We start from the raw sequence: 17,566 nt of genomic DNA, 5'->3' as shown, positions 1-17,566 counted from the left end.
GCCATAAATTCAGGCATCGGGCCAAGAAAAGTGGATATTGCGTCAAGGATATCGGAGTTGCAGAGGTCAACTGGTCGATTGGGCAATAGGCCACAAGAGAGGATGATGTGTCGAAGAATCAGACAAAGCATCGATGACCCAATGACATGCCGGACAAAATGATTCAAAGCTTTATAATAATTGTCTAAATTGAAGTTGTTTTTGTGTATGCAGGATTAACCATGATAGCAAAGCATAAAGCAAAATGAAGTTCTGGAGTCAAGAACATGATTTCGTAAGGAGTTCGAGAGTTCGTCAGAAGTCCAAACGTTCGAGACACCCTCAACACTATCTTAATCTACTCCCACTATTTTTCTGGTGAGTCACGTGACACCCTCAGCACGTAAAACGGAAGTCTCCGGCAGACTTCTAAGGGGGATCGAGATCCAATCAGAATCTTAGTGTAACCTCTAAGGGCTTGACCAATCACACTAAGCCCAAAAGGTAGGCAACTCTTGCCGATCACGGTCCATGATCATCCGTTCACATCATACATCATATATAAATATCATTATGTAGGACTACTAGATAATAATAATAATTAATTAAATTTTTTTAATTAACTAATATTTTTCTTGAAATTAGGGACATGCTGGGAATTTTTTGAATTATGAGAGGTATTTTTATAATTTAGATAAAAAGGATATAATTTGAAATTTCTGAAATTCCGAGGGGTAAAACTATCTTTTACCCAAAAACCCTAACCCTCTTTCCCTACTACTACATTGTGGCCGCCACCACCTTGCTGGTTGCGGCCATTGTAGGGAGTGGGGTGGGGGCGCCACCTTTGCCCCCCAATGGCTCACCCGCGAGTTGCACCGCCCCCTGTGGGCAGGCACCGCTGCGGGTGGCTCGCCCGTAGGTGCTATACCCATGGGTGGCACTGCCCCTTACGGGTGACCGTAGCCCCCCGCATGCATCGCCCTTACAAGCGGCTCACCTGCGGGCAAGCGTATCCCCTGCAAGCGGCTTGCCCGCAGGCAATGTGTTGCTTGCCTACGGGTGAGTGTGGTGGCTTGGTTATGGGCGTGGCAACCTGCTTGCAGGCGCCTTGCCCGTATGCGCAACCGTTGCATGCATGCGGCCTGCCTGTGGGGCCCTTCCCACAAGCATCGCCATTGTAGAGCAGGCCCCCGGCCACCTGCACGTAGGTGGCTAAGGTTGCAAGCAACCTTTGGCCACTTTTGTGAGGGCAGCAACGGTTGCTGCCCATTCTCGCCTTTGCGTCAACGATCGTGACATTAAGAACTTTTCCAAAACATAACACACGTAGTTCAAAATCAATCTTTCACACGAACAACCTAGCTCTGATACTACTGTAGGGAAATCTAGGGAGCGATATCACATGCATAGCGGAAGAACAAAAACTAAATATCTCCAAATTTTTCATAAATTGTGTTCGTCGTCGTGCGAAGATTGGTGCGTAAAATTCGTGAAACTTAAAACCATGCGTGAGATAGTTGTGTTACTTAAGAAAATTTTATATCTCTAAATCCCTGCAAATCTGCAGGAGAGGATGAAGGAAGTTAAGCGCCCTCCTCTCTAGCGATGATCTACATAGCAAGGCTGCGACGATGCTCCTCAAATCTCTATGCGCATTGTTTGAGGAAGAGAATGGGAGAGGAGAATAGGAGGTGGTTACTAAGAGAAGCTCTAACCTATGAACCTTTAGTTCCCTCCTATTTATAGAGACTCCCTATCAACTTAACCATAATGGATCATACCCTATTGGATATTAAATCTTCATTTAACTACCCAAACTTCTTAGATTAATAGATCTCTATCCAAGAATCTCTTATTGGCTCTTATTGGATCTCATCCATAGGATCCAAGAATTCAGGGACTTATTGGATATCTAATAAGATAAGGGCTTCGATATCTCATATCTAACCTCTACTCATCGCAATGCCTACGATATTTGTGTGACTCTCGAGGCCCAATATCGAGTTGGTCGTGAGTGTATGCCTTCATGTGTGATTTCGCTTGGCTTCATTCCAAATAATTTAAAACTATGCATCACAAGATTGACTTTAGACTCTAACTCTACTTATGCCTTCATGTGTGATTTCGAATATATGCCAAATATCGTATACAGTTTCGCATATAGAAACTCAATTAAATTTATTTTTATCTAGAGCACAAAACAAAGCGCTCATCACTTTAGCATTCAAAGAAAAAGATTTTTTCTCTAAATTATTTGATTCGTTCATTGGATTAGAAGACTTTTGAAAATCACTTTTAATAATATTCTATAAATTTAAATCGATAGAAAGCAAGAAAACTCTTATTCGAGTTTTCAAATAAGTACAATCCGTCACATTGAGCATGGAAGGACGAATGATAGAGTGACCCTCTAGATTATAGAAAAAAGTCATCTCTCTTGGGTGTTAAACCAATAGAGAGAAACGTGGCTTTGATACTAACTGTTAGGACTGTATCGATACTAAGAGGGGGGGAGTGAATTATTGCTTACGTAAAAATTATGTTGATTTGAAAACTTGTTCAATGTAGAAAAATCATTTTGATAAAGCCTGTATCGGAAAATGTTTAAGCTTGACTTCAAGTAAATATAAAGTGAAGTAAGCAGTAAAGGAAAACAGTACGTAAGATTTATAGTGGTTTGGTCGTCATGACCTATATCCACTCTCGATTCCTCTTTACTCGAGGTCATCGGCTTCCACTACCGATCTTCTTTCTAATGGGCGAAGATCAACTACCCTTTTTAATGATGTAAGTTAGTCCTGCATTACTCAAAATGCAGATTAGATAATAAACTCATCAATTGATTTCATCATCAAAATTTGAGATTCTACAATCTCTCCCTTTTTTATGATGACAACCAATTGATGATAGAGTTTAAACTAAACTCCCCCTTTCAATATGTCATAATTTCAATCATGAATTAAATGTAATACATCATATCAAAATTTCATACATTATGCACTATTATAGTTTCAAATTATCAAAATGTAACATGCATAATTTTATAACATTATAATTCATCATCACTTCATGCATGATACCAAAAATAGATCAACATCACTTTGGGAATAATATACATGATACTAAAGCATTCATCATTTCATGCATGATATCAAAATTAACATCATTTTGAGCATAACATACATGATACTAAAGCATTCATCATTTCATGCATGATATAAAAAATAACATCATCTTGGGCATAACATAACATCATTTTGGACATAACATACATGATACTAAAATATTAAAATTTTAACTATTTATCACTTCATGCATAATACCAAACATTCATCATTTCTCCCCCTTTGTCATTAACAAAATGGAGAAATGTTCAATAAATATTTGGACCATGTATGTAAGTTTTACATCACTTTAGAACATGCAAGCTAGCAAGTTAAGCAAAGTAGCAACTTTTGAGATGTGCAAGATAGCAACTTTTGCTTCTTGAAATGGGCAAGTTAGCAAACTTTGCTTCTCTTTTGAGATGAGCAAGCTAGCAAGTTTTTTTCTTTCTTTGCAAGCTAAGAATTTTTTGCAAGTTTACAAGTTTTTGCTTCTTCTTGAATTGTGCAAGTTAGCAAATCTTTCTCTCCCTTTGTAATTATCAAAAAAAAGGGAAGAATACAATATTGTAATTTTTTTTCCTTTACATTAATTTTTAAATCATGACAAATGAGATATCAAGAAAATTTTACATCAATATTTTAATCATAAAAAATGAAAGATCAAGTCATGAATACCGAAAGACCATAAGTCATTTTTAATATATCTCTTCTTTTGTAAATAGAAGGAATAATAGAAAACGATCTTGATTCAAAAAGAAAACTCAAGTTATAAAAATCAAGAAATCAAGATCATGATCCAAAAAATGTCTAAGAAAAATTTATGCATTTAAGAGATTTAACATGCCTAAGTTTGACATTCAAGCTAGCAATTTTGGTTCTCTTGATATGCTAGCAATTTTCTTTCTCCCCTTTGTCATTGTAAACAAGAAAGAAATGAGTGGAAGAATACAATGATATAATTTTTTGTTTTAGATCAATGCTCTACTCATAACATAAGATTTACAACCATAAATACAAAGGAATTATACATAATGAAAATCATGTCATGAAAGATAATATCAAAGATCATATGAATACCAAAAGATATGATTTATTTTAACAAATCTCCTCTTAAATAATCAAAAAGAAATCTTAAGAGATCAAATTATAAAAGATCTTCAAAGAAATTTTAAGTCATGAATTCCAAGAAATCAAGAGAAAATTCATAATTCATTTGGATAAATATTCTCTTTCATATAATGTAAGAATCATACAAGAATAAAGAGTAAGGGGTCTTTATTTATATAAAGAAAATCTCAAGTTATAATTATGAGGATTCAAGATCATGATATAGATAAAATTCATTCAAATTCAAATCATCAAATCATCAAAATCACTTTCAAGAGATTTAAAATGACATAAATAGATTCATTAATCTCTTATTGAAAACTCAATAAGATTTTAGGGATAGAGATATTTTCAAGAATAATGCATTCCCCTTTTTTATGTATTTTGATTTATTTCATATAAGTATGCCTTTGTCTTTTATACCAAACAAAAATATGCATCATTGTTTAAAACTGAAAAACAAGATTTATCATAAGAGTCATTAAGATTAATAAACCATAAATCACAAAAATCATTATTACTTCAAATCATCATGCATCATTAAATCGTCAAGCATGATTTTATTAAACATAAGGTATTTTCAATCAATCTCCGATCATGACTCTTATTGGCAAGAATCATGTTTAAAGATTTGCTACCAGTTTTAAATTTTATGATACTCAAGTGGTTAACAAGCATTTATGATACTCATTTTTCAAAATTTTAAATTTATTAGAAAGAGAAGGATGGTCCTTTTTTAAATAATTTATATTTTTTACCAACTAAATTATATTCACCAAATAAATCATGAAATACATTAAGTAATTCATCGTAAGGTAAATATTATTCATTTGAGTCACTTACCTCGTCGTTGAGAGTCATTAAGGCGTAGTTCGCCACCTTGCCTTTGTTGATTTGTTCCTCATCTTCGGGTATACTCAATTTATCCCATGTTGCCTTGAATACTTTCTTCTTCTTTAGCAACTTCTTCGATTTATAGCAAGTTATTATGTCATTTTTAAGTTTATTTTTAGAATTAATTTTTTTCATGAACTTTTTAAATTTTTTTGTTAAAAGTTCTATATCATCATCGCTTGAGCTTTTGCTTGAGTAGTTTTCTATTGTTCAAAATGCCAAATCCTTCCTGTTCTTTGGAAGGTAGTTCTCATATTTATCATGTTCGATATAAGTTATTTTATAGGTTATTAAAGACCTGATAAATTCTTCAAGTGAAAAATTATTTAGGTCATTGGCTTCTTATATTGCCATTACTTTTGGATCCTAACTTTTTGGAATGGATCTTAGAATCTTGTTTACAAGTTCAAGATTAGAAAAATATTTATCAAGAGCTTTTAAACTATTGATAACATTCATAAAATGAGTATACATAACAATAATAGTTTCTCTTGGCTTTATTCGAAATAATTCAAAACTATGCATCAAAAGATTGACTTTAGACTCTTCAACTCTACTTATGCCTTCATGTGTGATTTCAAGTGTATGTCAAATATCATATACAGTTTCGTATATAGAAATTCGAATAAATTTATTTTTATTTAGAGCATAAAACAAAGCGTTCATCGCTTTAGCATTCAAAGAAAATTTTTCTTTCTCCAAATCATTCCATTTGTTTATTAGATTAGAAGACTTTTAAAAATCACTTTTGATAATATTCTATAAATTCAAATCCATATAAAGCAAGAAAGCTCTCATTCGAGTTTTATAATAAGTGTAGTCTGTCCCATTAAATATAAGAGGATGAATGATAGAGTGACCAACTGTTAGGACCATATCGACAATAAGAGGGGAGGGAGGTGAATTAGTACTTATGTAAAAATTACGTCGATTTAAAAACTCGTTCAATGTAAAAAAACTATTTCAATAAAGCCTATATCAGAAAGTGTTTAAGCTTGACTTAGAGTAAATATAAAGTGAAGTGAGCAGCTAAGTAAGTAATAAAAGTAAGCAATAAAGGAAAAGAGTACAATGGATTTATATTGGTTCGGTCGTCGTGACCTACATCCACTCTCGATTCCTCTTCACTCAAGGCTACCAGCTTCCACTACCGATCTTCTTTCCAATGGACGAAGATCAACTACCCTTACAACTCTTTCTCCTTTTCATAGGCTCAGGAGAGAATATTTACACCTCTCTTTTTTAGACCTCATTTCTCCCTTAGAAACCTTCTAACTTTAGGAGGAAGAGACTCACTAACATTAGAAAGATTACAACACTTTTTTTTCAAATATATTTTCCTCCTTTTCTACTCAATTTCATGCTTTTCTAAGTAGGAAAGGGTAGAGTATCTATAGACTCCAAATAACTTCAAAAATGAAGCTAAAAAATATCTCATATCGGGTTTCCCAAGTCCTAGTGGTACCACCACTTGTGTTGGGCGGTACTACCACCTAGACTGGTGGTACCATCACCTGACATAGTCTGGAAGACTATATTCAAGTGGTACCATTGTTTAGTCTGGTGGTACCATCGCTTGACATAGTCTGAGAGATTGTGTCTGGGTGGTACCACTGTCCAGTCTGGCGGTACCACCGCTTGACAACTTAGAAAAGTATGCTCTTAACTTTTTTAGCTCATAGGTGATTTCACCTAACCTTGGATGATTGAATGAGCCTTCTACTTGGCCCAAAATAGTCCCAACTCAAGCCCCAATAGGTGACCTAACTATGACCAATTAAGACAATTGATTACAAGACTAGAATTCTATATTGTCTGACATGTCATTAGTTCATCCGACGCTTCGTCCGATCCTTCGGTGCATCATCCTCTCCTTTGGTGCATCGTCCTCTCTTTCGATGTATTACCCAATCAACATGTTAACCTCCCGCAACTTTCGATCTCCTTGGTGTAATGTCCAATCCTTCGACCTGATGCCTAAACTTATGTCACAAAGTCCTTCTACCAGTACGTTGGTTGATCCTTCAACCAATGTCCAATCTTTTGACATGTTAACTCCGGCCTAATGTCTGATTTTTCCTACTTTAATTAATTTATCTTTTCTGATCAAAGTTAGTCCTACGTCACTCAAAATGTATATTAGATCATAAAGTCATCAATTGATTTCATCATCAAAATCCGAGATTCAATAATACCGAGAGTGGATGATCTTCTATCAACACTCAATAGTTATCGTAAGGTTAGTTATCACTCTCGATAACCGGTTGTGCTAAATCTGAAACTTCCAAGTCTATAAGTCTGGTATTAAAGAGTGAAGTACTTACACAGGTCGTCTTTAGTGTCTTAAGTTTAAGGACTAGATACACTACTAGGATGACGGAATTATTATTTAACAATGAGGTATCATCAACAATCTAACATTCTGTGGGTGTATCGATCAGTGAACTCATTCTCTAATGAGCACATGCACTGTATCCCTAGTATATCCCCACATGAATCGTTATGAGACCAACCACCTCCATCATATGGATGGGTATACAGCACACTAGTCTATTTGGTTATCTCGATATTTCTCTCGAGTAACCTATGACCGGGATTATTTAGAGTCTGTGTTTAAAGACAAATGGGTCTCATTATCGTAATCTCAATATGTCATGATTCTTACTGTATAGATCCATGAACATTACAATATATGCAACACGTAAGATAAAGTGATAAATTACTAATAAATAATAATAAGTAAAATGAGTGTTTGTCATGTTACACGTGTCATCACTCATGTGATTGGCTTAAAGGGCACCTATGACTAGCAGTCACCTCTCCTTTTGCCGATGACATAACATCATTGCCCACAATGAGGTCACCGCCCACAACTGACTAGTGATAAGCCCACTAGCCATCATCGTCGTTCCCTTTTCCAGTATGTAATTATTGGGAATCACAACCTACAGCATCCAATTGACGTTGATTGCAACCAACAAATGTCGTAGTAGTGTTGTTGTAGTTGCCACAGGTAGTGGCACTACTACAACTGCTTATGACCAAGGCAAGTCGGCCGTCGCAAGGTTGCTACACACAAGCAATCCAACATGTGGCTATCGCTACGTATGACTGATGACCACAGGAGGCCACCACCCTCAATAATATTGTCACCGATAGCAAGCTGTCGATAGTGATTAATCAATCAAACACGATGAACCTCACATCATTTATAAGTAATCGACAAGATGGACTAGATAAGAAAGCTGATCAACAACATAGATAAATCATTCAAGCATTATATAATTAAAAGCAGATAATATATTTTTGCAAGCAAATGATGTTAACAAATAAATCTAAATATAAAATAGATCTGATATATCTTTATGATCTAAGATATTTGATTTTAAAGCATAACTCCGATACCAAATTTTAAGCATAAAAATCATGATTATGTCAAAAATTAAAATCAAATATACAATACGTACCTTTTCAATGCTACTTAAAAAGTCTTTATCTAATCTATAAATGCACCGTTGTCAAATTTGAAAATTGAAGCAATATAGATTTACAAGTAGAACTAAACTCTCGTACTCCTCTCTTTATATGTAATCTCAATAAATAATATTTCATCGTTAGGAGCTTTATCTTTTATAAGCAAGTAAGAGTAAAAGGTCGACAATAATTAGAAAAATCAATCTCATCAATGTCTATTCCTACTATAATTAAACTTCCTTTCTATTGATCAACAATCATAATTAAAATCGAATCAGATTTATAATATATCTTATCTAATTAGATAGGGCCACATGATCTAACACCTCATTCTGCACCATCTCCTTCTCACCGTTTATCTAGAAAAACTATTACACTTGAGTTACATTTGGGTTATATTCATCATAAATTTAACATAAAAAATATTATTTTAAAAATTAATCATCCTAAATTCATATAAAATTTTAAAAAAGTGATATTAAACATATTACTATCTTACCTAGTAATTCCAAAAAAGTTTGGATAGATTTAGTTAAAATTCAAATAGTTATACTCAGATCACAATTCAACCAAAAATATCTTATTTCAAAAATTAATTACCCTAAATTTATAAAAAATAAAAAAAATATTAAATATATTTTTATTTTACCTTAATAATTTATTATTAAAGAAGTTTAGATAGATACGGTGAAAATTCAACTAGCTATACTCGATTCATTCAACCCAAAAATATTATATTTAAAATTTATTTATCTTAAAATCATAAAAATTAAAAAAAAATTAAATACCTTAAAACTCATGTACAAATAGTCTTGAAAAAATTCAGATTGATTTGATGGTTCATTGATTATACTCGATGGGACTCGATTGAACCGTCCTACCCCAAACGATGATGCTCAAATTAAATGTTATGGCTTTAAACAAATTAGTTCAACTATATTATCAAAAAAATAAAAAAAAAATGGTAAAAATTAATTATGCGGGTATCATTCGGTACAAAGTAATTACTGAGATTTTTCTGATAAATTACCCATAAATATTTAGGGATTTAATTGGCAATTTTGCCTAAAATATATGAGGATTGTGTGTAATGGGTGACGCAATGAGCAGCGAATGCTTCCCTTCTTGCGGGTAGGCATATGTCAGCGCGCGCGTCACCCGCCACGAGTTCCGGGGGCGCCTTGGATACGGCGGCCGAGACTGCCGCGGCTACCGACGGCTATAAATCGCCTCAGGGTCCCGGCACCGGCCATGGTGGCGAGGATGGCGACGGACGGCGGAGCTGAGAACCCAGCCCGTGATCCGGCTTCCAACCCCAAGGTGGTCATGATTCGAGGACTCGTGAACGACGATGCAACAGGTTGATCTTCTTTGTTCTTTCATATTTGGATATCCTTCTTCAAGATTGCCCTTTCCATCTCGATCAGTGCTGTCGGTGATTCGAGGCTCTTTGTCACCAGATTAAAAAAAACCCCTTTTTTGGGGGTTTTCTCACCAAGAAACTATTTTTCCCTCACTAGGAGACCTTATTTTGGGGGGTTTAACTATGATTTATGCGTTAGGTTTAGCATGGACACTATGGATTCTTTTGGACCGCTGTTGTTATGCCGAAACATTGACACCTACAACTTAAGCCACCGGGGCTGCGGGTCTCAGCACAAACTTGACTTGATGGGATAACTTGCTCATTATCAACCTGACCACAATTGAGTTCTTTGTGGGGTTAATAATTAAATATCGTGGTTCTCTCTCTGTTGACAGTGAAAATGAGGATTCTTGTCCTGTATCGCCTGCGGGAAGACCGAACCATGTAAAAGTCCAAGTTTTCTGTGCTTTGTCCATCGTTACTTTGTTTTCTGTTTGATCGTGGATGTGGTGGTGGACCTTTGATTGTTCTACCAACAATCCATTCAAGAAAACCTCAGACGACAAATGCATTTAACAGTAAAAAGAATATTACTGGGTTTGATCTCAAACTTTAACAAGCAAGTCTTGGTGTCTATGTTGGTGTTATAACAGAGTCCTACTCTTGTTTTTATCTATGGCGGTAGCCTTCATTTTTGACATGGTTGTATGACTCAGATATATCATCACTGAGCTTTAACTTCAAATCTGTTCCCAACTTCTGATACAATATGTTTCAACCTAGTAAAAACTTGACTTCCCATTCAGTAAGTCTGAAACAAAAGAGGACCTTTTCGTGATGCACTATAAGGTCATACTTGTAACCTGGAACAATGCTCTAATATTTGTCATAGGTTTTGTAGGAAGCTAAAAAAGTGACATTAGAGGTTTAAGGCATTACTATATATATATACATGTCTATATATATTGAAATACTTATTTTATACATATTTTTCTTTCTCTTAATATCACTTAGTCTAGAGTACCTTTTTTATTTCCTTTTTCAGGACACTATAACCTCAGAATACAAGCATCCTTTTGCTTGTGGTATTGAATGCACATATTTTACTTTATTTTTAAAATTAAGTTGACATTAACTTTTTGGAAGTTTAATGAATTATAGAAATTGAAAAGGAAGTTTTTTAAGTAATTATGTGAAATGCAACTAAGACTTGGAAAAATATGTTGCCAAACAACAGCAACTAATGGGCTTAAAACTCTGTTGATGTTCCTAAAAGTTAGAACAACATATATTAGCTTATAATTGTGTATATACATAGCATACAAGGAAGTTGTCTGTTGGTGAACTGGATATAATATTAGAGCAGACATCTTAGCACCATCAATGTTATGATTTTCCTTGATATTACTCAAGTTTCTGTAGATACCCCAAATGGCATCATAGATCGATAGCATGAATCATGTACAATTCTTTACTAACCATATGTATCCTTCACTATATTCAATATGCACAGACTGTACATATTTAAAGATGTACTGTGAGTTTATTTACATAAATGGTTTTTAATGATCAGATGGTTGGGAAAAATGCTGGGAGGAAGGACTGACCCCATGGGATTTGGGACAGGCAACACCTGCAGTTTTGCAACTTGTTAGAACTGGGTCTCTTCCAAGAGGCAGGGTTCTTGTTCCTGGATGTGGCAGTGTAAGGCCTATTTCCTTGTATAATTGGCATTAAGTTCCTAGGACATTCTCTGTTCAAATTTGATATTTTGTCACACTTTAGCTATAGTTTTGTTGATTAATTCAGAGTAGAACATTTCTCTGAAGCTCTTGTTCTATTAGAATATCCTAATGCTTACAAACCAGACAAGGATATCAGGTTATTTTTTAATTAAAAATACATTAGTTTTACTAATGGAAATGATGTTGTATATATTTTGTACAAGAAATTTGGAAATTCTGTGTGCTAACTGTGGTAGCATATATGCTAATGTCCCTGACCATAGCAGTCTGCACTCTGCAGAATGGAGCTACTGATGGTGTTATTTATTATCACGATCAGTAAAGTTAAATGGAACCTTTTTCATCTTGGAAATTGATTCTTATCTGTTTGGGTTACATCTCATCTAGATCTTCCAACTGCTAATTTTCAAAGTTAACAATTTGAACTTAGCTGGTCTAGTTTTAATGATTGAAGTATTTCTTTTGTTCTTTAAATATAGGGGTATGATGTGGTTGCTATTGCTGGCCCTGAGCGCTATGTTGTAGGCTTGGATATATCAACTAGTGCTGTTGAGAAAGCAAAAGAGGTATGTTTTTGATAAAGAGAGTAATATAATACTAATATAATATGGGTTCAGCAACTTATGCATTCAGAGCCTATTAAAGTAGAGATGTTTAAATTGAATGCCCATGCTTTGATATGGTACTTTGCAATAAATAATAAAAGTGAATGAAGTTGGTGGAAAATGGGAAAAGCATGTAAGATGAAGGAAAATTAAGGAAAGATCAGAAGCTAAAATGATAGGGTAATTGGCTAATTTCTATTTACTTATGATCCTGACAGATATTGTGCTTTATATGTATTTTATGTTTTTCGGCAATCATCTTACTTCAATAGAAGTTACCAAGGTTCGTCATACCGTATCGTATCGGCATTTCGATCCGGGCTCGGTACGGTATGGTACCAGTGTACCGGGCAGTACATCAGGGCGTATCGAGCGGTACACCCTGGTGTATCGAACAATTTTATATTTTTTCATACTGTAGCAGTGCTACAGTATGATACTGTAGCACTGTAGCGGTACCGGGCGATCCGTGTACCGGTAATCTGTCAGACCGGTACGTACCGCCCGGTACGGGCGGTATGCTTCAGTATGGCAGACCTTGGAAGTTACTGAAAATAATGGAACTGCATATTTATATATTCAAAAGCACAAAAATGCAATAGCCTTGTTTCATTTGCTCAAACAATAAACATCTTGATGGAAAGATGATTTGCTTGTTTCTAAACAGCCAAAACATTTGGAACATGCCTTCCTTTGTCAATTGCTCCAAAGTTTTGGTCTTCTTATGATAGATCTTTCAAGTTTGAATTTTCTTGTAACTGCAATTTCAGTTGTCTTCCTCATTACCAAATGCAAACCAGTTCACCTTCATGGCAGCAGATTTCTTCACTTGGCAGCCAACAGAGAAGTTTGATCTTATCTTTGATTATACGTAAGTCTTCAGAATCATGTTTCTATGCCAATTTGTTATATCCTTCCTAGAGGAAGCTCATATTTCAAAATATAAATGGCAGATTCTTTTGTGCAATTGACCCATGCTTGAGGCCAGCCTGGGCACAGAAAATTCAAGAGATTTTAAAACCAGACGGAGAGCTTATAACACTGATATATCTGGTGAGGCCTTTCTGTATCTGTGAATGATGGAATTTATGAAATGCAACATGCTTTGATGTATACAATGACCATCAATTTTTATAATTATGACCCTTCCACTTATTCTGCAGGATTTTAAGCATCTTCCCTTTTTCCTTTTTTTTTTGTAGTAAATGACAGAATGTCAATCGTGGTCTACGGACTTTTCTCACAAACTAGTTTTTAGGTAGAAATCTATTAAAGAAATTCAACAGCTTTTTGCCTTTGTGTTGTGCTATAGAATACAAAATCCCTTTTCATCCATAAGGTAGAGATGACAAGGGGGTCCATTACTGGAAACTCAATTTAAACCTGGATCCAAAATTTTATTTTAGTCCTTATTTTGTATCCATTAGCATTACTGGATTGGCCATTGATCATGGATTGGTACCTGATAACATGTATAAATGTGTTAACTGACCCAAATTGTTGGTATGGATAGAATGGCTTATTGGATTTATGCAGTACGATCCCTAATATAAGGATAGAATGGCTTTTTTGTTGTGAGGCATAAAAGTACTTATGTGCCTTTTTTTTAAAGGCAAATGGTTGGTAAAAGATTTTTCCATTTTATTTCGTTGAGAAAATGAAAGAGTTGGTAGAGAAAATAATAAGAGAAAGAAGAGGAGAGAAAACGAAAAATAGAGGGGAAAAATGAATTCAATGTCTTCAAGCAGCTTGATCTTAAGGATAGAAGAAAGAGTAGGAATCTTTGGAATATCATCTTCAAAATATTAATTATATATGAAAAGTATCAATCTATCATTTTATATTATTAAGTATTCAGGTTCTTGTTCAATGCTTATGAAAATCTTTTGAACTTCTGGGTTTTCAGAACATACAGAATAGGAGCATGGCAAAGCCATACAAGGCAAACTCCAAGACACTAAAACAAAGCTGAATCTCAAAAGACAATTAAAGTGAATATGTCTATTGGGTTTAAGAGGAGCTGCAAATTTTGATCAAGAGCATCACATAACAATTTTTGGTTTCAAATGCAAGCCAAATTAAGATATTAGACATTGGAGGATCTCCCTAAATAATTAAATGTAAAAGGCTGAAGAGCAGTCCGATATTTGAAGAAATGGAAGAGAAGATAGAGGGAGATGTTCTAAGTTGCATTTTATAATCCTCTACTAAAGAATGAGTTTTAAGTTTATGGCTGTATGTTGTTTAGCTCCACAAAGTTTATGGTATTATCTGCAAAATGAAGAGAGTAAATTTTCGAGCATATGGAACAATAATTCAACAATAACTCTAGGAGTAAATATTCCTAGAATTTATTATTAGGTTCTACATTCCTATCTCTACATAACCGATTAGTTTTGACTGTGGCAGAAGTTAATGCTCAAATTAAAACATCTATTGTTGCTTGTCTGTAATCTTGAAGCAAGTACAAAAATTGTAAATTCTTATTGTTTTCATTTGAAATTGACATGCATTGATTACGAAGTTGATCTTGGTAATAGAAGGTTATTAAATGAAAGCTTCTTAAGGTGTGATGAATCTGGGATAAAGGTGAAAGCAAAGTTAGTATGTTATCCCTATTTTTAAAATGTTATTATATTTTTAATAATCTATTTAACGATATTGTAGATGATATTTTAAAATATAGTATAATAATTTTCTTTTGTTAACTTTACTATCATGGAGTGGGATTTAAGACCATGATATCTATTAACTGTATATTATATATGTTTGTAGCTGTAATAGAAGATTGTTTGAGTTACATTGTGTTAACATATGTATCACAGATCAGTGGCCAGGAAGGAGGACCGCCATACAATACAACTGTAGCTGAGTAAGTGTCTCTACTTGTGTAACGTCCTTATTGTACTCAAAACTTCAGAAGCACTGTGCATCTCATGTTTTTATAGCAGAAAAAAATATATATAAAAGACTTCTTTTCACTTAATGTGATCTTGAATCGCTAACAATTCTTACTTGCAGCTATGAGCAGGTACTGAATCCTGTGGGTTTCAAAGCACTCTCAATTGAAGACAATGAGCTAGCAGTCAAGCCACGCAAGGTGTGCTCACATTTTATAGCAAATATCATCTTTAGTTAGACATGTTGGTATGTTGCCTGTTGCGCATTCTGGATATTGGGACATGTCCAGGCTGGAGCTCATACAAGGAAGCCACTTAGGAGCCTAAATGGGTTCTTTCTTACCTGTTAATTTTGTGGGCACCCTTGCAATTGCATCCCTTCGTGGCTATCCTATGACTTAAACTTGTAAAGGAAAAAGAGTGGGAGTTAGCTATCACACCATAGTTGCAGCAGGCCTAATAGCAGCATTCGTCTTCCTTTTCATGCTTCTGTCTTCTTCTGTGTACTTCCTATATCCCTTCCCCCCCTCTACCTGCTGTTCTCACCAAGTCATTAAATCTCTAGTTGCAGGCAATGGTGACATCAAGGCCTCTGGTGGTGGTTGATGTTACTGTCTTCATCCACACAAATTACATTTTTAGACCATGTCCTATTTATGTTTAAAGGATTGGAGTTCAGGTGGCTTCTCCTAAAAACTTGCTGAGAGAAAATCACTAGGAAGCTCGATAAAATCCTTCAAACATTCATAAGGGGACAAAAGAAAAAGGTGGCAGATGCCTAGGCAGTGGGTAAGGATATGAGTTCATGAGTTTCTTAAGTTACATGGCAATTTAATTAACAGTTTACAGATATTAAGGCATTTATGTTGAAACTGTTGGAAAATTGTTGGACTATTTGTTTGTCTCTTTCATGAGTCAACTGTGAGCTTGTCTAAATGTAGTTCTTCATTTTGTTTCGTATGATGTGAAGTACTCAAGAGGTTTTTGTCGATATGTGAGCTAAATACAAGGTAAATACACTAATCTATGAACAAACCAGTAATCTTTGACTTTTGCCCTGGTTTGCAACTTCAATTTTTTGTTTGAAGGGACCAGCTCAGAAACTAATTCTTGTTTCGTGTAGCTTCTGAAATTTCATTACAACATTTCAGGGAAATGAGAAGCTTGGGAGGTGGAAGCGGCTTTCAAACAAATCGTTGTTATAACAAGGCATTATTGGGAGACCTCAGTGCACAATAACTGGACATTGATTGTTTTCCTCATACCATTCTTGGCACAACTGTTCCTGGTTTTATTAGCCTAGTATACACAAAAAAAAAAAAAAATCAGGCACCAGATTTAAATGCGACATTCCAGTATTTATGTATGCGAAAGATAATCTTTAAGTTTCAATTTCATGTTGTGGAGCTTGTTATCACTTTGGAGCACAAGTTGGTAGAATGAATCCTTCTCATGTTGTCTCACCTGCAATCATTTCTGATCCCATACCCATTGTATTAAGAGATGGTTAGATCCAAGACATAATTTCATCTCTGGTAGCTGTGTTTCTTTTTCTTTTACCTTTTGATGAAAGCACTGAAGATAACTAGTTTGAATGACTCTCCTCTTGCTGTTCCTCTCAAGCATTGGCAGTTTAGAGAGGCCTTTCAATAATACTCCGCATCTAAGAATTGAAGATGTTTCATTTGAAGAGTTCTCATCTGTCTGCCTTCAATGACTATACTTCCTAACGCACCAGGGATTTATGCTAATTGTGTGAGCTTTATACATCATGATTGTTCCATTGGCATGCAGGAAGATGGCACACATGGAGATGGATAGCACAGCCAAGTGTACAAGAACCGGCCCCATGCAAAGCTCAGCCATGTCATCATTGCTGCGGCACGTCAACATGACATTGGCATGCTGCGTTTTGACTAGGTTTTGATGAATCTACAGAGCTCGAGGGTGGCAGAGCTTGCACTGTTCTTCCTCTGTATTCTGATGGCAGGATGGGTTGGGGGTTGGCTTAAATGCTTCAAGGCCTCTCTCTCTCTCTCTCTCTCTCTCTCTAGAGAAAGGCCATTTGAGTCAGGTCCATAATATTAAAAATATTATATTAATAGTATTTTTTTAGTATTATTAAAAATACTATAATATAATATACAAATATTATAATTAAATTGATTTACCTTATGGATCGGTCCATAAGAAAATAAAAATATATATTTCAAGTATTATGTAAAAAAAAAAGAGTACTACTTTTTGAGAATTATGAAGAAAATCTAAAAAGTGAGATTTTTTAGAGACTCATCCTTTATTTTTTCTTTGTTTGATTCAGAAAAAAAAAACACAAATTAATATTAGATCTTTATAAAAATATCGAAGATTGATGATACTCTTTTAG

General features: G+C 34.8%; 1 protein-coding gene across 4 annotated transcripts; it reads left to right on the top strand.

Moving 5' to 3' along the window:
• Positions 1-9,655: 9,655 nt before the first annotated feature.
• Positions 9,656-16,597, top strand: LOC103999953 (probable thiol methyltransferase 2). 4 transcript variants are annotated; one of them, XR_010501550.1, is made up of 9 exons: positions 9,656-9,924; positions 11,504-11,634; positions 12,155-12,241; positions 13,081-13,151; positions 13,234-13,333; positions 15,106-15,152; positions 15,302-15,380; positions 15,746-15,969; positions 16,332-16,597. XR_010501550.1 is itself a non-coding variant. In XM_065169867.1 (9 exons), exons 1-8 carry the CDS (start codon positions 9,678-9,680, stop codon positions 16,181-16,183), a joined length of 825 nt encoding a protein of 274 aa, XP_065025939.1. In that variant the 5' UTR covers positions 9,657-9,677; the 3' UTR covers positions 16,184-16,190; positions 16,332-16,597. The 4 variants fall into 4 exon arrangements, 2 of the variants coding, with proteins under 2 accessions (XP_065025939.1, XP_009420136.2); XR_010501549.1 differs by having other exon boundaries at positions 9,657-9,924; positions 13,051-13,151; XM_065169867.1 differs by lacking the exon at positions 15,746-15,969 and adding an exon at positions 16,151-16,190 and having other exon boundaries at positions 9,657-9,924; positions 13,051-13,151.
• Positions 16,598-17,566: the final 969 nt, after the last annotated feature.

This window comes from Musa acuminata, chromosome BXJ3-10 (assembly GCF_036884655.1).
Source record: "Musa acuminata AAA Group cultivar baxijiao chromosome BXJ3-10, Cavendish_Baxijiao_AAA, whole genome shotgun sequence".
NCBI lineage: Eukaryota > Viridiplantae > Streptophyta > Magnoliopsida > Zingiberales > Musaceae > Musa > Musa acuminata.
Note: the sequence above shows the minus strand (reverse complement) of the source record. Positions and strands in the feature narration are given on the sequence as shown.

Coding starts and splice junctions, on each gene's coding strand:
- LOC103999953 (XM_009421861.3), top strand. CDS start 9,678: ATGCTTCCCTTCTTGCGGGTAGGCATATGTCAGCGCGCGCGTCACCCG. Junction 9,925..11,503: donor CGTGAACGACGATGCAACAG/GTTGATCTTCTT, acceptor TTTAATGATCAG/ATGGTTGGGAAAAATGCTGG. Junction 11,635..12,154: donor TTGTTCCTGGATGTGGCAGT/GTAAGGCCTATT, acceptor CTTTAAATATAG/GGGTATGATGTGGTTGCTAT.